Here is a 25,532-nt window from a genome sequence, read left to right on the forward strand (position 1 = left end):
TCAGGTTGTCCAATTTCTCTTTTCTGACTTCACCTGTGGCTGCTGTCATGTCAGTGTGACTTGTTATTCAGTGTTTCTCTTACAGGGGAATAAAGACCTAAAAATCAGTGATACATGAAAGACGTAATAATGCTAACAGCCTGTGGTTTCATGTAGCTATCTGCTTTCTTTTTGACGTCCTTTATGAAACCCTTCAGTGAGATGAGCCTTATGCTCCCAGCTGTTGGGTGGAAGTAACTAAATGAGTGTGAAAAAAGCTCAACTGAAGTTAGAATCTGGTTTGACTTGCTAAGAGCTACTCTGAAAGAGGATAGGATATTGTGGCAAAAGCAGAAAAAAGTTAATTTTTTTTATGCTGTGCAGCTCGGTTTGTAAAGGGAACAGGGGTGAACATATTTTTCATTCTTCGTTAATAATTTTATTTGTGATAATCACCTGCAGAAACTACCAGGTAGCAGAGGAAGATTTCTCAGTTTGGTTTCTGTTAACCACATGCCCTGTTTTCTATGGTTCTGCAGTTCTACTTGGACAGCATTCCATGCCAATGCCTAAACAGTTGCATGGCAGTCTAGTGAAATACCAAGGTGAATCTTTTAGCAACTACCTTGTGAGCTTTGAGGCTTCATACTTGGTGGTCCTTTTCTGCCCTTTCAGTTTCTCTTTCCTTTCAGGTTCTTGTCTCATTTATTTCACCTGAGTGCCTTTTCTAAGCTTTTTTCCCCACAGCAAGATGTGAGAAATTTGAGAAGGTTTTTGGTTCTTCTGTCTGGCACCTCCTACCACCATGTGTTTAACACCCTTGTGCCTTGGGAAAGAAATGGAAAGAGAACTCAGGAGTGGAAGGATCTTGTCCATCTCTCCTCAGAAGAACCAGGCATAGCCATGGAGGCAGGAATATCATTCTGACTTAAAGCTGTGGCAATGCTCAGGCTTGCAGCAGCTTGTCAGAATGGCTGGGGAGTGTGCTGGTTTCTTGAGAGTCTTCCTTGTAGAGAAGAGCCCATCAAAGGAATGGAGTGTCTGCCAGACTTGGAGAGGTCTGTTTCTCAGGCTGACTTTTCCTACATTTTCACACATTCCTTAGTTAAGCAGCCACTGTGTTATGAAGATGGGCAATCCTAAAGGCACAGAAATGACTGCTGGCACAAAAGAAACTGCCATCCAGCCAAGTCTGATAGGCCTTCCAGGCTTTGGTCCAAACTGTCTATTATCTTACTAACTACTATTGCTACTCTTTCCTCCTGTTGTAAGAAGCTTCTGACCAAAGGAGTGTAGCTAAATTAGGTCATAGTATAAAGCCCTTACACATTTAACTAAACTGAGAACCTATGGGGAACAGTGCGATTTTCTGCAGTACCCAGACATATAATTGTCCCTCACCTTTATTTCTTTTGAAAATTTATTTCTGTGATTTTTGTGCTTTCATATCATTGCTCCCTACCATTCCTGAAATGACAATATTTAAGAAGAAAAGGAAGTGCACAAGGGAGAGCATGATGTCTTTTCTGTGCTCTGCTGAAACTAGTCTTGATCTCAGAGATACCTTTTCATTTTGATAAAGAACGTGCTCAGATCCCTGATCCAAACATCAAGGGCTTATAAAATCCTTTTGCCTTCCAGTGAAGAGCCCCTTGGACTGTCTGGTAGACTGGTGCTGATGGGAGTATGTGATGTGAATGGTGTCAGAGCTGTGCACTGTTCAGTGGATATGCTCATGGATACAATTCCATCTGCAGCTACAAATAACTTGGTGGGACAGGAGACCTAAGCAAGCCCTGAGAGGATGCAGAGCACCTGGGTGACACTGTAAATTTTTGGCCTCCCAGAAAAGAAAATCAAGTAGCTTTGGGGAGATTTTCCCCACAGTCTTTCAGGAGGAAATGTGCAGTGTGGTATGAGCACATCTTCTGCAACTTCTGCTCTGTTTTCACAGCTTACTTGGGAATGTGTGTGCATGTGCAGTAATGAGGGTGATGTTGGGGTGGGGGATCTTTCTGCCTCTGCTAGGTATGACCTGGTGTGTGCATTCTGCAGGGGAGAATGATGTTGAGAGACTTGACACTCAAGGTGGAGTGTTGAATTTTTAGGATTCCTGTGACTCTGTTGTCTTTCTTGAATGCGCTCATCACAGATCTGGGGCCATTCATCTTACCTGTTTTAGAGTGGAATGATCCAATTTCTGAACTGAATCCTGAATGTACTAGGAGATTTATCCCTAAGTCTTTTCAGAATCAGTAAATCCCTTTCAGGTATTGATGTGGTCTCTGTCCAGTTCCCCCATGGTAAAATTTGGGTATGGATTGTCCAGAAAAATGGAATAGAGGCCACTGTCTCACTTGTTTCATTGATTCTTTGTGGTAAAAATGATTATGCATCTCTTAGTATTTTAGAAATTGGTGAAGGGCAGTCATTCTTTTTCTCCACAGATGCACAAAGCATTCCAGTATTTTGCCTAATGGGCTAAAGGTTCAAGCTGCAAACAGATCCGAAGAAAGAGGAATACCATTTTCTGTTAGCATGAGGCATGCTTTTGTTCCCTTCCCAGGTAATGCCCAGGTCCTGTTCTGGAATTGTTAAGTATATGGTTAGCAAAAAATCCTAAATGTAATGAAGGTTTAAGAATTGGTAACAGTATATATGTGTCTGAGCAGCCTACTTGGAAAACTAGTGCAGTAGTTAGCATGCCTTCAAAATTATTCACAAGACTTTAAAAGAGAGAGTTTCAGTTGGGGAAAGTATTCAAATGATATCATTCACATGTTCACAATTTTATTTCCTCTTTAAGAATACCTGTTTTGTAAAGAGGTAGTAGCTAAGGCAGCTCTTAATACACAAATTGCACTCTACCTAGTGTTCTTTCTATCCAAGTGTCAGTTCTGACATTGCCTGCTCTGTCTCAGATGCCTGGACAGATACTTGTTTCTTTGGTTTTGATGGATTCTAGCTGTAGTGACTGGATGTAAAGCAGGCAGGCCTGAGCATTGGGGAAACAGGCAAGAATTTGTCTGATAGAAATTGCTGTGAAAAACTGTCAGAGCAGAAGATAAAGGATGGGTTCAGTCCTTCTTGCTGGCAAGTTGGATGGAATATTGGAGTAATTTATGAAATAATGCTTTCTGATAACTTCTTGACTTCAGGTGGCTTAATCTTGGCTGCTGATTACTCTCAGCTGGAACTGAGGATCCTTGCTCATTTGTCTTGTGACTGTCGCCTCATTCAAGCCTTGAATGGTGGTACTGATGTCTTTAAGAGCATCGCAGCAGAATGGAAAATGATGGATCCCGAAGCTGTTGGAGACAGGACCAGGCAACAAGTTAAGCAGGTAATTTCAGGAAAAAAACTCACTAGCAGCTTTCTGGGCAGGAAGGTTCAGTGTTCAACACATTGTGGAGTCACAGTAGTATGTTTTTCTGTGTGAGTTCAGCCATGATTGTTCAGTAGTTGCTTTGTCCGTCCTCCCACTCCCACTACGTTGCAACTGGAGCTGTCGGGATTTTGGGGGATGAGGGTGGAGAAAAGCAGCATGGATGGCTTGGACTCAGAGAGGGTCTCTCTTCTTGAATACTTGCCCTTGTTTCCATACACTTGTCTGCCAGTGAATCACATTTTGTTTTGGTTCTGCTTTCTCTGCATGGCTGACCATACGGCTGCGATTCTTCACCCTGTCCTCTGGCAGATTTGCTATGGAATCATCTATGGAATAGGAGCAAAATCTTTAGGTGAGCAGATGGGGATTGATGAAAATGAAGCTGCCAATTACATTGAGTCCTTCAAATCAAGATACACAGGTTTGGATATGGCTGTTTGGGAGCTGGGTGGTGGTGGTGGTTGTTGTTTTTAATCCCTTCTCTCCATGTCTCTTCAAATCCTAAATTTGTCTCAACCTACTACTCGTATCTCTTGAAAATGCTTTTCATTTTGAAAATGTCCAGTGCATGAACGCAGCAGTTTAATACTCTGTAATGTTTTACTCTCTGGTTGTAGTCACCTTTAGGACTTTGTTCTTTACTTATTACATTAATTTTTTTTTTGTTATTTTGATTAAATAATAAGCCCTGAGGAGTCATTTTAAAGCTCTTAAGTTTTGGGATGAGACACATGGTTTTTCTTATTAAAACACAGCTTCAAATGATATGCTGTGACAACTTTAGACCATGCTTAAAATTTTTAAATATAACCATTTCTTTCTTCTGCTCTTGTCTTCTGCTTTCATGGAGTTCTAAACTGTTTTGCATATTGCCCTTTAATTTTTATCCAGCTGCTCAGAGTAGCTCTCCCATGTTTTGTAAAAAGACATTGTTGTGTTTCTAAGAAGCATGTTAATTTTTAGGAAAGCTGTAGAAAGAACAGAGCTGTAATCAGAAAAAGAATGGAGGGCAAATGGGACAAGAGGCAGCTAGCTCTAATCATAGGACTTGAAAGTGAGCTGGAAAACTATATTCTGGACATTTAGAGTTTGTTGCTTTAGGAGACAGATGCAGAGAAATGGTTTTCTATTAACAGTCTGTTTAGTCTCCATTAATTTCTGAATAGTCTCTCCTTTGTGACCATTAGGAAGGACTTCCTGTGTCCTCTCTCTTGGCACATGTGCATGCATGCAAACTGCATGTACCTTACACTGTAACTTCACTTCTCATGGATTTTCACTTGGTATGTGTTGCCAGGCTGACTGCTAAATGACATGCCTAATGAATTGACTGATGCCATCAATCTTGATTTTGAATAGCTCCTTTTACATCTTATATTTTGTAAACATGGAAAGAAACTGTCTGAAGTTAACTTTCCCCACTTTCGTACAGTTGTCACCTGAATTTGCAGTGCAGTTCATTCTTCCCTATCTCACCTTTCTTTGACCTAAGTTTCTCTAACACTCTCAGTGAATTTGCTCCTTCCTTGCAAAGTGCAGGTGGGTGATTTTCTTTCATCCTAGAATCTGAAGGGACACAGCCTGAAGTCAGGCAGCCTGAGGCATCAAGGGCTCTGGCTTCTGCTTTCAATTTGTTCCCTCCCTACTACTTGTCTTTCCAGTGCTGGTCCAGGTTCTGACCTCTCCATTATCAATAATACATGTATGACCCTCTGTGCCTGGGCACTGTGCAGAATGGATTTCCCACCTCCTTGTGCACAGCCAGATATCCTGACACTGTGCACTCTCTTCCATCTCAAAAGTCTTAATAGGTTTTGCAGCAGAGCTGAATGAGTGATCGTGTGCCTTTGTCCACTGATGGGGTCCAGGAAATTTGAAGGATTTCCTCTGTGCTGCTTGGCTGCCCCAGACTGCTTTCAGTGACCCCACTGAGAAGTCAGTACAGAACATCAGCTGTATTCCAGAAAACTTTCTCTCTTCTTTCACAGGGGTTCAGAAATTCTTGAGGGAGACAGTGCGGAGCTGCAGAAGGGATGGGTTTGTGCAGACCATCCTGGGGAGACGGCGATACCTGCCAGCTATCAAAGATCCAAATCCCTACAGCAAAGCTCATGTATGTTGAGTGCCATGCCTTTTTTTCTTTAAATATTCTTTTTTAGTTTTATTTTTAAAATACCGGATTTCTTCGCATAGCCATGTCTGCAGTTTTACAAGGTTTGTGAGCCATCTTAGTCATGACCTTCCACTTCTTGCTTAGTTCATTGTTCCCACAGTCATTCTCTGAATAACAGCTTTTGTCATGTCTTGTTTGACGTAAGTCTTCTGTGACTGGGTGTGCAGCTGTCATCACTGTGCTAACCTCACTTCAGAACTCCCACGTTGGAGCTGGAGTGAGTAATTTATTGAAATCAATGGACATGATTTTAAAAAGCCTCCACACAGTGATACACTTTAACTCTTCAGGCTGAGTTGCTCCCACTCAGCAGTCTTTGTATGTTACATGCTGTCAGCATTTGAACAAGACAGGGCATTTAAGTCCTGTATTTCTGGATATTTGTTCCTTTTCTTATTTTCCCTGAAAGGAAAATGGCTTTAACTTCTTAGATAAATATTTACTTAGTATACACCTTTGCACTAGCATTAATTTTCTTTTTCCAGGTCATTTTGGACACTTCTGCCATAGCCTCTACTCCAGTAACAGTAAATTGACCCCCTAGGGAGGTCTTTCTGTGGGGAGGAAGCAGTATAGTTCTCAGTAGGAAGCTGGATCAAGTTGTGTGGAATTAAAGACTAGGGTAGAAGAGGGAGGAAGTGGGGGTGTTTGTACTCCATATAGTTCACAGGGAAACAAGGAGGCTTTCAAAAAACTTTTGAAAATATTTTGGACCATTTGATCTGAAAAATACTTCCTCAGGAAGCTTTGTAGATTCATCTTCTGTTCAAATTTGATTTAGTCTTTAAAATCATATTAAAGACCAGTTAATGAATTATCTTCACTTTCATTCATCATCCTCAAAATTCTTTGCACATGTTTCAGCTCTAAACAAATAGAGAAGAAGCTTTGAATACAGTTTTCTTGTCTGAGGAGGGGACTAGTAGAGAAGTTAGTTGTGTTGAAAAATAATGGTGGTCTGGTGTGTTTTTGCACAGCTGTAATGCTCTGGCAGTCAGGATTTAATGTGGCAGACCAGATTGTTAATCCACAAAGTCCAGTTACTTGCCTTTGGTTGTCCATCCCTTTGAAGATAGGCAGAAGTGTCTTGTGGTGCTTGGATTAACTGAGATTTTTCCACTCCCTTTGAAACTCTTTACCATGTGTATATGCTTATTCTTGTGGATTGTGACTCTTGCAGGTTATTACCTGCAAGATATTCGTTACTTTTAAGTTTGTGGAATTTTCTCAGGCGCCTGTAGAAATTTTGTGTCTGAAGCTAGTCTATAATGTGCTTTTCTTTCAGGCAGATAGAACAAACTCTTCATTTGGAAGTTTTACTATGTGTATATTTGGCCATGTATTTATTATTTTTAATTAAGTACATGTGACATGCTGGATTTGGTTTTTTGGGGGTGAGTTTTGAGAACAACTGTCTCTGTTCAGGCAGAGCGACAGGCTGTGAATACAACTGTTCAGGGATCTGCTGCAGATATTGTCAAAACAGCCACTGTGAATATTCAGAGACGCCTGGAAGCTTTCTCCTCTGTGTTCAAGTCCCATGGACATCTGGAGAGCTCCTTCCAGAGAGATAAGACCGGTATGGATGCCTCTTCTTTGCACACTGGAGCATGATTTTCAGTGTTACTAATGTTAAAAAAAAAAAAAAAAAAAAAAGCCTGAAAAAAAGTTAGTGCCTTTGGCCCTAGGGGTGGGAGATGTTTTATTTCCTGGCAGTGGTAAGTCTGTGTTTAAGGGGCAAAAAAGTCATAAGGAAGGAGGAAGAATGCTCAACAAACTAAAGCAAATGTGACCAGAACAGAGAGTCCAATTACCTCAGAGCAGATCTTGCAAAGGTTGGCAGTGAGAGTTCCTGTGTGATGTGGTCTGTGATGCCACCACAGAATTGTTCAGAAGTGGGAAGGAGGAACTGAGCAGACACTCTGGCTTCAGAGGCACTGAAAAATTTGAGTGGGACAACTTCTGGTTCCAAAAATACATTTTTTGGTTAGAATTAACTCTGGAATTTGTTGGCTAGAATTTGATGTACAGAGACTCCGTGAGAGTATTATACAAAGCACTTATTGGCATAAGTTTTTTTTGGCTGCAGATAGCAAAGCTGTGCTGGGGTGCTCATTCCCAGAGGAATGCCACAAAGACTTTTTTTAGCATAATGTAGATGGTGTTTTGTTCATCAGGCGTATTTTAGAAAGACAGGAGATGGAGAGCTATATTTCTTTGACAGTTCTTGTGCTTCAGTTGAAACATGCAGCTGTCTTAATATGAAGGGTCTTATTTGGAAACTAAATAATTAATTGCCAAACCTCTAAAAATGTATCAGGGAGTTTACTTTGGAGAGACCAGATTCAGAGGTCAGCTACGAGTAGAAGGCACGTGCTTGGCACAGCTTCATGCCCCTCCTAGGAGCAGAAGCCACTGACCTTTGGCCAGTGTAATTGTAGGGAGGTGAGTAGATACATTTGTGGCAGTTTTTCCCTACTCTGATACTGAGTGTTTAAGGAACTGGAAGGAATTCTTTTTCAGCAAGTTAGAAATGCCTGTGCCATCAGAGGAACATCCTGCATTATGTTGCTGCTTCAACATTGCTGCTTCAGTGTGAGGCTTGTGTGAGGAACTGATGATGGCTTGAAACCCTTTCTGTGAACTGAAGTCCTCCTGTCAGCTAACCTGAGAAATAAATAACTTTTGAGTCTGTGTGTGAGGTTGTGTTTGTTTATTTTAAAGTACCAACAGCTTTTACCATTGAAGGGTTTGTTTTATTTTTTGTCAGAGAAGGCTTACCAGGATCTTGGTTTTGTCAGCTGCTTACTTGTTTATTCAATAATTGCTCTTTTTTTCCTTCCTCTGTTTTACTCAGGAGCTACAGTTTCAGAAACTGCATTTTGCAGGAGGCTTACTGCTTTCTTAAACTTACCATTAAAATGTTTCTGGAAGAAAAGCAGAATCCTAATTCATTCCCAGAGAGAATGTTGTAAACCAGCTTCTGATTAAACTTCGCATGATTTTGTTTAAAATTTATTTTTAAAACAGATGGTTCAGGAGACACAACTATCTCTTGTTTCCATTATGATTCATATCTTTATAATGTAAGGCTGAAATGTGTATATCTAAAACACTTTTCATTAACATTCTTTCCCTCAGTAGCTGTACAAATATTGATAGAACAGCAATGATTTGTGGTTTTGTTTGTAGGCATGGGCTTTTTAATTTTAAAGTTCCTCACGTTCTTTTTCTCAGCATTAGGAATGTGCAAAGGTTTTCGATACAAGCAACACACTTTTTTATGATGGTACCTAACAAACTCTGCCCTTCACCTGTGCAGGAAGGCTGTTGAGGAGGAGAAATGCAGGGATGTTACATCCCATCAGAGGAGGCTTCTTTATTCTCCAGCTGCACGATGAGCTCCTCTATGAAGTTGCAGAGGACGATGTCATCCAGGTACAGCCCTGCAGTTCCTCTGTCAGCTCTATTGTGTCACTGTATTTCAAACAAGCCTTCCTTCTAGGAGCTCACATTCTCTTCCCTGGATCCCCTTTCCCTGCGTGCTGAAAGGTCTGTGAAAACAAAATTCAGCTGGATATAAAAAACATGTTTGCATGCTTGATCCCTTGATTTTCAGACTCAAGCTATCCTCATGGCCAAAGTTCACTTTCAGCATGTGTTTTGTTGCTTATAACAGCAGTTCATGCAACTTCTCTGTGAGGCTTGGTGAGTGAAGTGGCTTAGTATTGGTGACAGGTGTAGGGGGAAGTGTTTCCTTATCTGGAGGTATTTTTGCCTCCCTGTTTATGCTCTGGTGCCTGACTCAGAACACGTATTATTACAGCTGCGGTTTGTACTCTGTGCAGGGAGAGGAGGATTCTATCCTTTTGGTACTGCTTCCTCATTCCCTACCTACTTGCCTTCCTGGTGCTGGTTGGCAGCACGGTAGGTACAAGGAATGTGCTCTGTGGTTTTAAAGTGCCTTTTGTGTGTGTGTGTGTGTGCATGCTCTTCCTCCCTGAAGGCACTCCTGTGCCTGGGCACAGAGGTGTCTGTGTGACAGCTCTCAGGGGCAGGTGTTTGAGCTGGGTGTTGGCAGCTCAGTGTTTCCCAAGTCCTGAGCACAGGGAGGCTCCCAGGCCGTGCTTCCATATCTTCGGATACCTTGGGGATACCTTTCTTCCACTTCTGCACAGGCACATTGTTAATGACAAAAGGTGACTCCTGAAGACAAGCAGTAACTCCTAGTCTGAAAGAGCTTTCAGCACTGCTGACTGGCCTGAGTGTGCATGTATATATTAATAAATATGTATTAATAAAAATATGAAGATATACATGAGTATAGCTATTAATATATATATATATTAATTTAAATAAAAACAAAAGGGTTGATATTTTTGTCTTGAATCTCAGCTCAAGCTTTTTCTCATTTTGCCAGCTTTGTTCAGACATCTGCTGCTTCAATCCAGGCAGGCTGTTTTAGAGACAAAAAGGCTCCTAATATTCTTCCTGTAGAAGACTGAAATCCCCTGAGTATAGGCTTTAACATCTTTAGATACTGACTCCAGTTTATCATGGTGTTCTCAGGAGAACTGGAAAATGGATGGATTTGCTTATTATTTACTGTATTCTATTCTTTTCATGAACTACCTCAACTTCAAGAACAATTATTACCAGCTTTTCTAACTTCCTTCAGATATATTTCTCCATAGATTTTTCTGGGCAGTTGCTTAAACCAGCAGGTTTTCCTGTCTCCCCTGCAGCACAGCTGCTGTCCCTGGTTCTAGGCGCAGCAGCCCTAATCTGATGTTCTTTGCTGGTGCCATGTGCTGGACTTGTGACCATTCTCAGAGAATCTCCTTCTGTATGGTTCATGTTTCTTTTGATATGCTGGGCCCCAAACTTGGTCAAGGCTGGAGTGGTTTGAATAGAGTGGAAAATGGATCTGTGTGTCATGCAAGCAACATTTTCTGTGTTCCAGAATTTCATTTCCTTGTTTTCTCACAGCAGTGTGCCTGGCTTAAGACCTGTTCAGTTTTTAATCTCTGATAACCCCATTTTTTTCCTGCCCAGGCAGTTATTTTTCATCCTATTTTGGAACAGTAGATTATTTCTGTCCTAATTCTCTACCCTGCTTCTTTCTGCTCTATACTCATCTGTGCTGAATTACATCCTATTTCAAAGCATTTTCTAGGTTATCACAATCATTTTGAAATGCAGAATGTAGGGGCACAGGGGTTTGGAAGACAAATCTTCCCCTAGTTCTTAATACTGTTGTAAATGCTTGTGCTCTGAGCTCCTCGAATCCCCTCCTCCATTACCCAGCAAAAACTATGGAGGAATTTCTATGGTGGGTACCTGTGAGGAAATTATGAAAACACATGGAAGGGTCAGAAAGCTTGAATAGTTCCCTCTGCTGACAGAGTGGCTTCTAGCTGAGCTGAGGAATCACTGTAATTTAAAAGTGTCTTTTCACTCTGCTGTGGAAAGGTTCATGAGATGGTGTGGATTGGAAGATTCATTCAAATAAGCAATCCAGGACAGGCTGGATTCTGCACGGGTCTTGGGGGAGGAAAGGGAGTACCTCTATCCAGGGCAGGTTTTTACAGTCAGGGAAAAAAAATCCAGTCTCTTGTAATCCAAATAGTTGCAGAAAGAAATAATTTCTGTCTTCTAACTGTGTATTGAAGTGTTTTCTCAGGAATACTTTTTGAGGGCAGAGAACAGTTACCTCATATGTTTACTAGAGGGCAGGAGTTGCCTTAACTAAACACTGAGGGGAAACCTGGACAGTATTTGTAGCACCCACATGGAATGTGACCTGCTTTCCCAGAGGTTTATAGTTTGTGTTTCACAAAGTGCTTTTCATGCTGGCACAGCACGGAGGAGCCACTGTTCTTTGCTTCTGGCAAAGTTGTTTTGTGTCTTACTTTCAGTACATTGAAGTTTTCAGAACAGATTCCATGAAACACATAAGAGTTATGCAGCTGAGTGAAAGATGAGACTCTGCAGGACTCTCAAGTGTTTAATAGAAAGTTAATCTTGGCCTCTTTTCTAAGTAGTCTTAAACACTGCAGAACCAGTCACAGCTCTGTGCTGCATAAAATCTCACTGGCTTTATACAGGTTCTCCATTCATAAACACCAATTAGGATTTGGTTGCATTCCCATTGGTGGTAAGTCAGTGCACATAAATGCAGGAGAGAATTCCAGGTGTCTGCCTGCCCCAGCTATTGACAGAAACCCAGAGCATTGAAGCTGTGTGTGTGTCTGATGCCTGACATTTTCTCTTAGGTTGCTCAGATCGTGAAGCACGAGATGGAAAACGCCATCAAACTCTTGGTGAAACTGAATGTTAAAGTGAAAATTGGCCCCAGCTGGGGAGACCTGCAGGACCTGGAGCTGTGACAATGCTGTGTGGCTCTCCCATGCGTGAGGAGGCAGAAGCACCATGGACCGGGCAGGGCGAGGGCCTGTGATCACCTGCTGGCAGTGTGATCCTCCTGTGCTGTGTTCCTACTGGCAGGGTAACAAGCTGCCTTCTGAAACACGTGGTGGAACATGGTGTGAATTCACCAAGCCAAAACCCTTCAGAGCTCAGTCAGAGCACTGAAGCGTGTTTACAAAACTGTGAAATGATTAATTGTTAAAAGAAGGGTATTTAAATGAATTCTGTTAAAGTGTGCTTGATCTTGTACAAACCTCCAAAGCCTAATGAATTTATTACACATGAAATGAGCTGGATTACTTTATTAAAACAAGGCACAAAGATAATTTGGCAGTTCTTGTGTGTAATTGTCTAGGGCAAAAAAAGTCATTGTGGTTGCACTTGATGTAGAATTTTGCAGGCCTCTGCCAGGATTATCTTGTACTATCAGGATTCTGCTGATGACACTCAGGTGCTGAAGTGGCTTTGCAGCTGGCGGGATTTCTCACTGAGCAGCTGTGCAGGGTTCACAGCAAGTGGAATTTGTGCTTGGTTGGCCTCTGACTTTTAAGAAAGCATTTCGGTGACTGACTGCTGTAATCCATCCTGCTGCTGCCTTGCAAACTGGCCTCAAGAGGGATATTGTTTGGAGTCTCTTAGAGTTAATACAAAATCACCAGTAGAAACATTTTAAAGAAAGAAGCTCAATGAATTGGTTAAAAACTTAATGGCAATGCATATTTTTGTGAAGAAGAAAACCAGCTCAGTCTGGCCAGCTGACATGGCAGCCTTGCTGGAGTTTGAGGTCTGCTGTGTTTGAGACGAGTCATTACACTATGGTGGGTGACCTGTGGCTCTTCATTCAGAAACCATTCTCCTAAGGAAGCCTCACACCTGCCTGTTGGCTGCCCCACTAAAACCTGCTGAGGTTTCTCCCACTCTTTGCCTCAGTGTCTTTGGCTCTGACCCTGTGATGAGGCAGAAGGTTTTCCTGGGAGTTTGGGCTTGTCAAGCTGAGCTGGGATCAGATCCTTCAAAAGAAGGGGCAAGGAAGGAGCTTGCAGGGAACTAATCTGCCACTATTTGGCATTACTCTCCCCACTAATACCTTCTGGTCTGGCTAAATCTCACATCACATGTTCTCATTTCCCTTCCAGACAGTTGTGACAGTAACACAAGTTCAGCTGCTTTTGTTAACTTCACACAATGCCTGACCTTGAATTCTGTCATTTTCATCGTCTAGCCCTTGTGTGTTACAAGAAAAGGGAGGACAAGTGCCTCCCGTCATCTTCCTTATGCCTCTAATTATTGTATCATGTCTTTTTTCTGCAGTTCCTCCCTAATGTAATCAATCTCCATCTTTCCGTTCTTGCCTCCTGTGGGAAGTTTTCAAGCCCCTAATTATTCTTTCATTTCTGAACTTCTGCTGGCTCCTTTGTAAGCAGTGTACTTTTGAAGCTGCTTTTTCAGCCTGATCTGAGAGGATGCAGACTTGGCTTTCAGCAGCCTGAGAGGGGGCTCGAGCTCGTTAACTTCAAATGCGGCACTTTTGGCAGGGCCATTATCCCGACATCAGAAGTCCCTGGCACTGAGGGCTGGAGAACACAGGGAGTTTTCAAAGATGGTAACGGGGCCTCCCTACCAAAGGCTGCATGCCAGACTCTGATCCACCACCTGCCTCTTGTGCAGCAAAATGGACACGTGGTCCTGAGCCAGAGCCCCAGGTGGGGCTGCTGTGACTGCCCTGCTCAGCACCCTCTTGGCTTTCTTTCCCCTTCTGTGTTCCACCTTACATTGAGATTTTTTTTGTTTTCTTCCTGCCTGCTCTATGCCGTGGCTTTCTATGACATCTGTCACCTGATGGCTGAACTCTTTATCCACAGCATTGTTTTTTTCTCTTAGTTTATTAAAGCTTTTGTTGTTAATAGATCCGAGCCGTGGCACCCTGGTGCCTGACCATTTGTGTGCTCTGCCTGTGAAGATGCTGGCTTGGACTCATTATCAGTTCACATGGCCTGATGATTTCCTGTCCCTGGGTGTCCTGTGGTGACACACCTGTGCCGTATTTCAGGCCTCACTGGGGCTGCTGTCATTTGGGCTGCTTGTTCTTTGGCACGTTACAGTATTTCCCTCCCACACACTGCCTTCAGAATTTCCAAAGGATGGATCTCACCCCTATTTCTCAGCAAGCTCTCTAGAAGGGGGTGGTGCTAATTGGTAAGGGGATTAACATGTACCCAAACTCATTTTGACTAACAAACTCGATGGGTTCATTTTAATTAAGCAGTAATTTGGAGCAATGAGAAGATAAGAGGTAGCCACTGTGGCGTTTGAGTTGTGTTACCAGGACTGGCTCTGAGCTGTTGTCTGATTGCTGCTATTTACATTCCTCAATTCTGATTAGACTTTAACTCTCAGTGAGACTGAGCAGTGGAAGCAGAAGAGGGCTTAGGTTAGGTAAGCAGAGGCACTGGCCAGAAGTGCAGAAAAGGGTATGTGTTGTTTTCTGAACGTGGTAGAAGGAGCCTGGCCACTCACATTACTCACCTATATTAGCCTGTGGGCTCCTTTTCCCCCACCTCTGATGGGCTGAAGCCTAGCTGGAAATCGGCCTTTTTATTAATTCAGGACCTGACAAGCAGAGTGCAGGTTAGTCTCAGTCTCTGTGTGGTCAGGATGGGATGCATCTGGTAGTGTTTGCTCAGTTCCTCAGCTTGTTTGTGTGCTTCTCTCTCTTCACAGCCCACTCCAGCACAGCCTGGGACAAGGACAGGTGAACGCTGCAGAAGGAGTGAGAGTTCTGTTTGTTAGAACTGTTGGCAGCCTTGTCCCTTGGTGCACCCAGAATTGCTACTGCACTGCCCTTGCCTGGCTCCTGCACCAGCAGGGGTGTGTCTGCCTGCCAAAACAAATCTGGTTGGGATGCAGTCCTGGCAAGCAGCTGTGGTCACTGGGAGTGCCTTGTCTTCACATGATGGGAACCTGCAGGACCCAGCTCCTCACCGGGAGAGCCTGTCAGCAGCCCCGGTCTGGTTGGTTCCCATCTGCCTTCTGCTCAAAGTGACTTCAATTTGCATTCAGCTGGCTACTGGTACGGGGCAGAACTTGCCCAGCCTTGGTAGCAGAACTCACACCTTTGGTGTTTGCTGCAGCCTCTTGGTGCTTTTCCTCACATGCAGACCACAAGCTTGTTTTGCCTGGGTCCTTCTGCTGCAGCTTTCCTTTTCTCCCTTGCTACTGGAAGCAGTGACAGGCAGGTGACTAATAATGACACTGGTAATCTGATCTGGTTTGATCCTTCTGCCTTTCTCCCATGCTGCTTGCGTTTCATCAATAGAGTTGTACGGAGCTGACAAGAGGGAGCTGGGAGCTCAGCACCTTTGGCTGACATTTAAGCTTCTCCTGGCAGAGCAATTCAGATGTGCTGTTGGGAAGTGCTCACTCCCTCCCTTCTGAGAGCTCAGCCTGTGCGTGACTGTGTTTACCCTGGAGTGGGAGTGACAGGAAGGGGGCTGGGAAGCCCGGGCCCAAGGCTGGTAACATTCCCGGGGGCTGGTATGAGCTCCACGTGAGCTCCCTGCAATGGAGCATGGGAGCAGAAGCTGGGATACGGTTCTGTCCTGGCACGAGGTCCTGAGGGAAGGGAGGTGACCATCCCCACCCCAGCAACAAGCAGGACTGCAATTTTTGTATTCCTGAATGAGAAGTGTAAGCTCCACCCAAAGGCTTTACACAAACCATGCCCCTTTGAAATACTATAAAGAATCTAGGAGTAGAGGTTGGAAAAAAGAGATTACACCAACTAGTATCAATTCTTCCTTTATTTTCTTTCCCTTTTTTTTTTTTTTTTGGTTGTTAGTGGGGGCTCGAAACAGCCTCACTTTAAGATGCCTTAGTCTTGTGATGCTGATTTAGGATACCTGTGGGAACAGGACATGGCTAGCACAGGAGTGTGTGGTTCACCCCAGATCAGCCTTCATTCTGAGAGACAGGTAATGACTCGTTAACAAACCACACACATACTCAGTCCACATTTCCTTGACACTGAATCTGAATATTCGTTGCTATTTAAAAAAGTACAATGTTTGATTTGTTGATTTAATCACAAAACAAAACACATGAATGGAAACACTCATTTACATGACTATTGCTTATACACCTAAGAGGAAGAGTTGACTACGAATGGCCACAGGCAGTTCCTTCATGAGAGAGAGTGTGCTCTTACCAGACCCTTCCAAGGCAAAAAAACATTCAAGACTGAAATATGCTGTGCTTGAATTCACCTTTGGGCTATGGGAAAGGATGGATGGGGCAGGGCCCAGGCTATTTGAGGGGCATAATTAACCAAAAACTGGGGGTTTGCCTGTCCTACAACACACACAGGTTATATGTGAAGGAGGCCTGAGGTTGGATGCAGCTCTCAAGCATCAGTGGTTTCTATTGGAAAAGAAAAAAGGTTTCTATGCCCACCTGCATTACAATGCCCATGCTGTGGTGTGAAAGGGATTCTGGAAAAGGAGTATAAACTGTTTCAGAGGAGGGTTTATGTGATAATTGTATACAATACATGTAGTAAATATGAGTATTTTTGTTACACGCTTTTGTTACAGTCCTGGTACTGTGAGGAATGACTAATTGATGTAGATAGTTGAACTGCAGAACTGTAAAAAACTTAAAACCTCCCCCCAGGTAATAACAGAAAACAAAACCTGATTCTCAAAATTTCAATTGTCATGTCTTTTAATTCAAGATTTGCAACTGAAGTTAAAGCTCTAGGAATTAATTTAATTTTTTTATTAATAAATAAAGTAGCTTGTACTTCACTGAAGACTTGCCAACTCTGCAGACTTATAAATAATCTAATTTAATGCATTCTCTCTGTCTATCTACAGCACTAGACATAAGATTACAAACATCTGGTCAAACCCAAAGGTGTGTGTGCTGTTGGAAGTTCTGTGTATCTGGTTTTGGATGTGATTATGACAGAGCTCCTGGAGAGAAGAATGTGAGGGAACAAGGCATCTAAATGAACAAACAGCATTTTAAACTGAACTAATATTTCCAGCCAATCTGGCCTGGTGTAGCTGAGGATTGCAAGGCTGAAGATACATCTGAGCTTAGGATTTTGCTTGAGGTGATGCTGTCTGAGTGGGAGAGGTGAAAGCACAGCAAGATTTCAACATCCAGTGACAGCCAATGTCCTTGCTTTTCCTCCAGCCAGTCCCAGTCCTACAGTCTTTCTTAGAGTCAGATGCTGTGCTCCTTGCTGGGAATGCTGCAGCTTCATGCCTGTCACTGACAGCCTTGAGCAGTGTTCAGGGCAAGCCTTGCAAAAATCCCACACTCCCCCTCATTTCACAATAAATCACCCAGGCAAGAGTTTTTCCTCCCTCACTGAACTTTTTAAGTGATGGGTTTTTTCCACATACATGGTAAATCTTGATAGAAAGCATTTAACAGTGTGCACTAACAAACTTATACAACATATACATTACATATATATATTATATATATAGAATGTTCTATATACAAACATATACAACTTTTTAGATCTCTACAGACTACAAGAAAATTGATAATTATAGTCACTAGTGGTGAACTTAACAGAAATAGTAATTGGTAACTGTCTGGAAATATGTAAAATATGTAAGAGTGGAAAGCTGTGACCTGATGGGGAGTACCAGAGAAAAGTTGCTTAAAAGTTTAGTATTAAAAATTGTAAGTTTGAGGGCTGCTAAATTCTCATTTCTCTGTTGCATAAAAATGCAAATGGAAATCTACTGGCAGGTTTTTTTTACCCTGGTGTTAAACTAGAGACTGTTGGCAGCCAAAGTCAGTCGGGCCTTGTGTAAAAGACTTGTTGAGGACACTTTTCTCTCAGGGTGAGCTGCAGTGCTTGGCAGTTAAAAGTTACTCTTAAATTTCCTTCCAACTTCCCATGATTCCAGTCAGCCTGTGGGGCTGCTTCCAACCACCACACACCAGGGCCCAATGGAAAATAAGCTGGCTGCTGGACAGTTTGAATACTGCCCCAAATGATTTTGCTGTCCAGAGACCAGTGGGTTTGGATTACAGGCCAGAGCACAGGCCCACTGAATAGAGGTTTAAACTGAAGATCAAATTGCTGTAATGTTCCCCTCTGTTTCTCATTCTCGGTGCCTGCTTAGAGCAGTGCTTCCTCACACGCACAAGCCACTGGAAGGAATTCCCAAAGCCAGTTCCTATTGGCATCAGAGTGGCAAGTTTGGCACATCCTTACACACGCACACAGAGAAATCCTCTTGGGGCATGGACAACTCCCATGCCTTAGCTCTCAGCAGAAACCCAGGCATTGCTCAGGCTTCTATCTTTTTCCTCACAAGTTTCTACAGTTCTGACAACATAGAGCAGTTTCTCCTGTCCCAGAGAAACTTGTGGAGTCTCATTCCAAGTTGAGCTAAACCTGTCAGGGCCATCATTTTCATTCTGCCTACAGCAAAATGTAAAAATCCTGTAAATCATGAAATTCTGTTGTGCTACAACGGGAATTTAAAACTTAACACCTAAAATCTCTTCCAACCCTTTAACTTGTGAAGTGGGCCAATTGTGAAGCCAGACTTTCTGGATGGTACAACGTCCTGGGCTGTATTTTATTGTAGGTAAAGGAAGGAGATGGAAAAGACATCTTTGAGAGGGATCATCTGAACACTGTGACCATACAAACACTGGTAAAGTTAAGGTCTGGTTGGGAGTAGGATGGTGCCTGTCTCCATCAGTGTCCATCAGGATTCCTTGAAGGGTCAGAGGATGTTACTCTTCTTTAATAGAAAAATTTTAAAGCCTGTTTTTCCAGCTTTTCCTCACTTTCTTTTTTCTAATTTGAAACTATGTCCAGGCACATGAAAACAAGCCTTCAGTGCCTTCTTTCCAAACCAATCTTGGAAAAATTTCTAACCTAAGACCTGACCTATGTGGCAGTGAGTCTCTTGTAGGTTAAGGTGGAGCATTCTTATGGACAGGCAATAAATCCACTCTTCTGTGGCTGCAGGTTGCAGAGTCTTCTGCAGCATTCACTGCAAAAACCAGACAAGCCACTTCGAAGCAGAAGCAAATTACTTTTAGCAGTGTGAGCAGGGAATAAATTACCACTCACCCATGGTGTCACTTTATACATGTATTATATATGTATGTTGACAATGGTTTTCCATGCTCCTCCCTGACCCATTGTGTAGTGTTGCTGCTCTAATCTCTCTCTCTCTCAGGTTTTGGGGGGGTTTTTGTGCAGGTCCCCTCTCATAACTTCAGCTGAGCACTTGTGAGCAGTGTTTGACAGAACTGTGGTTTCCCATCTTGGCTTTCCCTACTTGAAGAAATGGTTTCCAAAGCTGGTTTTCTATTCCTGCTACTGGGAAATAAGGCAACCAAGTGGTAGAGACTCCATGGGGATGAAAAGTGCCATGGCCCCCTTCAAGGACAACAGATGAATTTTACATTTTTAAAAGTACAGATTAGGATGATGTGTCATGTGCTCTGAATTGCAAATAAACCATCTATGCACTGTCTTAATGACCTTTTTAGATAGTGCCTGTCCAGCTACCTGCAAAATCTTTAAATTTTGGGCATAGGATTTTGAATTTATTTATTTTTCTAGTATGAGTTAAAGAGCACTGATTTTGAGCAAGGTTTTTCAAGGGAAATAAACAGCGGATAAGAAAATGCAGCTCAACTCATTTTTCTATGGAGAACAGTAGCAAACATGCTTGAAATGTACTGGCTTTTTATAATGTCACTTTTAAAAAATAAAGATTTTTGTTATTTAAGGTGTTTTTTCTTTTTTTTTTTTTCTCAGAATAGAAATAAATCCCATTTTTCTTCGGTCACAACATGCTTCCTTTTTCTCTTTTTTTTTTTTTTTAAGATGGCAATTAGTCATGCAAAGTTTTATAAGTGCATTAACATTCGAGTTTGTACAGAATATTTTTAACCAGATGCACTCCCCACAGTTCATACCTACAGCTTCTGAAAACCTACATGCCACAGTGATGGCTGAGTTCCTTTCAGGAAAAAACTGGCCACCCCATGAGCCAGCTGTTGGAAAGACCCTCATGATTCCAGCTTCCATCTCACGGTCTGTAAAACTTCTCCTTGATGTCCACTGTGATGAATCCAATAATAGTAACAGGAAAACATCTTCTAGGAGAAAAAACTGTCTCTGGCCAGTGACTGGTAGATTTGGGAATAAAGGTTGCTTCCCTGAACAGTGTTCTTAATAAAGCCACAAGCAGCTTCTTTGAAAGTCTAAAACTGGTACCACTTTTTGTCCTTGTATTTGAGCATCACCTACAGAGATGGGGAAAAAACCAAACAAATGGCAATCAAACACTGCCCAGCAGATGAGAGACCACACATGACCTCGGCCCACTAACTATCAAACTTCAGAATTAATAAATTAAGAACAATGCAATACTTCACTTACAGTGTCAGCAGGTCTTGAGTCCACTGAGACCTCATATTTAATTTCATAGTTATTACATTAAAAAAGTGTTACCTGTTATTGCTGTTTTTTAGAAGATTTTTCCTGAGGACCTTTTAACTACTTTTCTTCTTCAAAAATTAAAGGAACTTGCTTTCTATAGGAATAAAAAGACACTTATCTATGGAGCATAGTAGATATGCCCTGAATATATAAACTTCTTGCATTTCAGGGCATGTTCTTTCTGCCTCACACTTACAAAAGCCAATAAAAATGTAAAGGTCTTGTCCAGAGATGTGATGCACATTAAATGAAAAACATTCATTTTGGGAAATATGCTTTGATGTTGTTTTATCTTCAAAAAAAATCACTTTAGTTTTCCCAGTCTTAACAGCGTGGGATGGAAAAGCTTTCCATTTCCAGCTCCAAGCACAGAAGCTATTCCTGGCAAGGCCTATTCTATATTACTGCACCACAGGGCTGTACTAGCACTGTTCTCCTCTCCCCAGTAAGATCTGTAAAGGTTCCTATACACACATCCACCTACCTGTTTTCTGCCCTACTGCATGGATGTGCTGCACTAAGTGGCTTAAAAAAACAAATCATAACAAATTAGTGAGAAAAGCAAGATGAGAAGTGCCGTGTTCTAAATTCAGAGGCTAACAATGGATGCTCATTTCTGGAAACGTGAAAGGAAGGGGTGTGCAATGGCAGTTGATTTTTGGCATTCTGGTAGTCTGGGAGCAGGAAGAATGCCATGCCAGTTGACATGAGCACACCTCCAACACCATGCCTGGGTGAAGGGAGAGAAGGACATTTGGCTTTCCCAAAGGGAAGGGTTGCAGGGTGTGAGTGCCAGGGCTCCTACCTCGTGTGCATGTTTGGAAAACGCCTCTGCGCTGGCCATCATGCTGGCAGTCCTTTCATCCAGCTCGCCCAGCTTCTGCCCCCTCTCGTCCAGGGCGATGCGTGCGCGAGTCAGGTCCCCAATGACCCCGCCCGCGGCTCCTCTCACGCCTTCAATCCCGCCTGATCCAGGGATGTGCTGGGCCAGGCTGCGAGAGGCTTTTCCTGCCGTGGCCTCGCCAACTGCAAAGGAGAAGAGGACAGACAGATGGACAGACAGGGATGAGCTCCTGGCCTGGCTCTGTCAGTGCTCCTCAGCCTTGAGCTGCAGCCTTGCAGCAGTGATGCCGTTCCATGGGCACGTGTGGAAGACTTTGCTCTGTCACCATCACATCTGCAGTGCAGTCGTGTGCCCCCCACTCAGCTGACCAAAAGAAGCTGCCAAGGTGAAGGAACTATGGAATGGCGGACAAGGACCCTCCCCTTTCTCCACTCAGTCAACTTTCTCTTTTCATCAATCATCTACGCCTTGTGTACTACTCCATTCCTAGATGACAAGGGCAGGGGATCTCAAGAATGACTTTCTGCCAAAAAAATTCCCGAACAAGAAATTACTCACAAAGCTCCTCTCTGTCAAAAGCTTGTCCGCTTCCTCCAAAAAGTCCTTTGAGAAAGCCTCTGTTTTGGGCTTCTGGTGTTTCCACAGGAGTAAACAAATCCCCAAGCATATCCTAGTAAGCCAGAAAAAAGTCCATGTAAAAGGTTTGTGAGGTGACAGCAGTTCTAGGTGTTCTCTTGATTTGCATTAACAAGCCACATGCACTGAATCTAATCAACTTAAAAGAGTCTGTTGTGTGAACAGCATGGTGTAGGCAATATTTGTGTATTCTGACAAATGCTTGGGCTAACTAGACTCACTCATGCTTTCAAAGGAACTTGGTTTGTCACTGCTCAGCCCCATGTTCCTTACCAGAGAAAAAAAATTGCAGTTAATACAGGATTAAAATACCAGTGATAAGGTCACATTTTGCTTAGAAACAGCAGAGGTGACACTGTAATTGAATAAACAATTTGTTGTGTACTATGTATTTTGCTTTAGTGATTACCTAGCCAGGCTGGGCAGTGACCCTGCTTTCTTTTTATAGCACACCTGAGCTCAGTGCTTGCCAGCAATTCAGAGTTTGGTGGTTTGTCATTTAGTTGATTTTTCTCTTTTTAAACAAAATCCATTACCTTCCATACAACCTTCCCCCACCCCATGAGTGTGCCATCAGCAATGCTAAATAAGCACATCTGCTGAAGGCACTGCTCTGGTGCCACATCTTGGAGCAGTCGCCCCAAACAAATCTCAGGCTTGGATTTATTTGCAGCAGTACCAGGAAAAGCCAGCTCTCTGGAATAAAACTGATGGGAAAAGTGTGCAGTCTCACACTTTAGTGTTTGAAACCAGTGGGGCTGTGTGCACTGGGAACAGTTTCTGCCCTGCTGCTCAGCTCTGTTTGCTCAGCCAAGCCTCAGCAGGCAGATACAGCTGCTGTGTTGCACAGAGCACTCGCTCCTGGGGGCTGAGTGTGAGGACTGCGCTGTGACTCACAGCCACTGCTCCTCTGCACAGTCACCTGCTCTGGGGAGAAAAATTACTGCAGCCCTTGGAGCCTCAGTGGAGCTGTCATGCAGCCCAGCTTTGTTTTCCCAGGTAGCAGGGTGATGCTGGGTCATCTGCTTTCTGTACACACAGAATGACCATGCAAACCTTTTTTTGCATAAAAGCCAAGATAAATGCAGCCATAGTCCAGCAGTACAGAGAAGCAAGGGCTGTGTTTCCCTTTGCTTGGTAGTTGCATGATGCTGTTAAGGGTGGTAAAAGAAATTAAATCTAGCTTGTAACAGCCTCTCGCTGTAGGTCCATAGTCTAAGACACTTTGGTCAAACCATTTCATTATTTTAAAATTGGCTCCTTGCAAAATCATCTCCTCTCTGGTGCACAAAAGCTGGTGTGCAACGTTTGCTCCTCCCAGTGCCTTTTCAGACTTGAGACAGACAGTGCTGTGATGTGAGTTGAGCAGCTCAGCACATGTTATTCCCTAGGGCATGAGTGCTGGCAGGACCATTTCTTTTATACTTCCATTCTAGTTCACTGCTAATTACATAACCCAGAACTTATTCCCCCTCTTTTTTTTTTCCATTACTCATGTTTCTCCCTGTAACCTCTCACAATTCCTTCTCTTCAGTAAGACATTTTCATTTGCATTTTCACTGTAAAATAACCAAACCAACCCAGCCCATATCTAACGCTGTAAAGACTTTTTGCACAGGTGCAGGTGACAGTGGCTGAAAAAGCCCAAAGAACAACAGAGCTGCTGACCTCTCTCTGTTGCTTTGGCATCATTCAGTCAGGGCAAGTGGAGAGGAACAGATCTGTCCTGCCCCTGCAGCACTGTCCTCATCAGTGCCAATTAACCCCTGATGAGTGAGGCCACCACCCCTCCCACACACAGGCACCAGAGTGAGGTGTGAGCCCTACCTGCAGGTTGTCACACATCTCCTGGCTGTATGTCAGGCGCTGGATCTCTGTGGGAGAGCTCAGGTACAACGCCTGCCCTTCATTCGTGAAACAAAAGGTCCGTGCTATCCTCATGTCTGTGACAGGCAAATAGTTGATGTCCAGCAGTGGGCGAAGGCTGGGCAAGCTGAGGAGAAGCAGATTCCCAGGTTAGTCACCAGCTGCCACACATGGTACACCTGCTGTGTGCCCACATTTTAAACCAACACTTCAGTTTATGCTTTTCATAACTGCAACAGTTAAAGTGCATCTCTAAGCTGAAAAATTCTGCCATAAAAATGCTGTCTTCCCATCATACTTTGTTCACTTGCACGGAGAAGTTTCAGCTGCCTTGACTTCCTGGCCCTAACACTTCTGCTACTGTCTGGATACGGGATGTGCATGTGGCATGGTACGGCTTGTGCCACATGGCTGGGTAGTTTGCAGGGCAAGGCCTGCATGGACACTTGTAGGAAATGGCCTGGCAGGGCCCTGCTTCTACCCTGTGGACAAAGGCTTCAGCATTGCCTTTGCTGCTCTCCAGCTTCCCGTGGTTTGCTGTTTTAGACAGTACTCTCCAAAAGTTAAATGGCCTGGCCAGGGAAACAGGGTGCAGCAAGGTGAGGGTAAAACTACAGGGCTACTGCACAGTCAGCTCCCTGGGGAAGGGGACAAAGAAGGGAAACCAAGTGCTCTGAACAGAACATCTTCAGAAATGGCAGGAGTGGGACTTGGTACTTCACACAGGATAAACAGTACCCTTTCTATGGCTGAGTTCTATGCTTCTCTATACCTGACTCACCATAACTGAGCAAAATTATCAGGGCTTTCTTTTATCATAGTTAAAAATCACCATCCATCAACTGTAACAGGTAGGGGATTAATAGAAAAAAAGAAAGGAGCTTCCTTTGTTGTGCACCTGCCTGCCTTAACTCCCCATGTGGAGACAGCCCCAGGAACAGGTATGGCTGCATCAAAGCAGGGAATTAAACACACCCACCAGGGAGTTAATGCAGAGCACTAGGCACTCTGGAGCAAACACAAGTGGAATACGACAGCACTGTGCCACCTCTTTGCTTAGTTTTGCCACAAGATTAGTTAGATAAGTACCTCAGTGTCATGATGTGCCCATTGGCACAAAAGCACGCCAGACAGACGCTGTTACAGAGGGTGACCACATCTGCTCGCAATAAAAAGGACGTTTCGGTGATGTTGTGCACATAAAGACATGTTTGGGAAGGCAATGAGAAGACTTTGGCTTGTTTTTCTGAACAAATGACTGCAAATTGATGATCACCCATATCCTGGGAGGAGGAAGGGGAATGCATGACAAGTTTCCTTTTCCTTGTTTTGTCACCGTCATCAGCACTGTGTGGATCCCTCCATACTTCGTAGGGCCGATGTGTCAGTGTCCCCATGCAGTCCAAGCACGCGAAGGTCAGCACGGCTCCCTTCAGTGTCAGGACGGTGCCTGCAGAACAGAATTTCCTCTCACTGGCACTGGCACCACAACCAGGCTGGCTGTCAGCACAGCACAGCTGACACTCAGCTTTTGTAAACACAGCACACACATTAATCCAGCCAAGGCGACAAGGCTTGCTTGCTCAGTTCTTTCTGACCACATGAGAAGGTGAACAAACAGCCTGCCACTGCTGGAAAAGTCTCAGGCAGCTGATATCTATAATAATGGATATAATACATGCTGTTGAAGATGGCCTGTTGTTTATCTCTACATTATACTTGT

General features: G+C 43.4%; 2 protein-coding genes across 11 annotated transcripts in view; one reads left to right on the forward strand and one right to left on the reverse strand.

The window, feature by feature from the left end:
• Positions 1-19,772, forward strand: part of POLQ (DNA polymerase theta) — a 59,811-nt gene extending 40,039 nt beyond the window's left edge. The window contains exons 24-30 of one of the 2 annotated variants that reach the window (XM_042031700.1): positions 2,427-2,545; positions 3,138-3,322; positions 3,677-3,788; positions 5,356-5,480; positions 6,966-7,119; positions 8,863-8,978; positions 11,816-19,772. In XM_042031700.1, the coding sequence (XP_041887634.1) occupies positions 2,427-2,545; positions 3,138-3,322; positions 3,677-3,788; positions 5,356-5,480; positions 6,966-7,119; positions 8,863-8,978; positions 11,816-11,929 (925 nt within the window). In that variant the 3' untranslated portion in view covers positions 11,930-19,772. Of the gene's footprint in view, positions 1-2,426; positions 2,546-3,137; positions 3,323-3,676; positions 3,789-5,355; positions 5,481-6,965; positions 7,120-8,862; positions 8,979-11,815 lie in introns of those variants that run through there. The other variant, XM_042031701.1, reaches the window with a different exon arrangement.
• STXBP5L (syntaxin binding protein 5L) overlaps positions 18,081-25,532 on the reverse strand; it is a 184,668-nt gene continuing 177,216 nt past the window's right edge. For all 9 annotated transcript variants that reach the window (XM_042031704.1, XM_042031707.1, XM_042031708.1 and 6 more), the window contains 5 exons: positions 24,899-25,259; positions 23,771-23,936; positions 21,866-21,977; positions 21,269-21,489; positions 18,081-20,267 (listed from right to left, as the gene is read on the reverse strand). In XM_042031704.1, the coding sequence (XP_041887638.1) occupies positions 20,226-20,267; positions 21,269-21,489; positions 21,866-21,977; positions 23,771-23,936; positions 24,899-25,259 (902 nt within the window). In that variant the 3' untranslated portion in view covers positions 18,081-20,225. The remainder of the gene's footprint in view (positions 20,268-21,268; positions 21,490-21,865; positions 21,978-23,770; positions 23,937-24,898; positions 25,260-25,532) is intronic.

The sequence above is a fragment of the Corvus kubaryi genome, unplaced genomic scaffold (assembly GCF_017639235.1).
Source record: "Corvus kubaryi isolate FWS band 111438036 unplaced genomic scaffold, C.kubaryi_AGA036_p1.0 37341, whole genome shotgun sequence".
Lineage (NCBI taxonomy): Eukaryota > Metazoa > Chordata > Aves > Passeriformes > Corvidae > Corvus > Corvus kubaryi.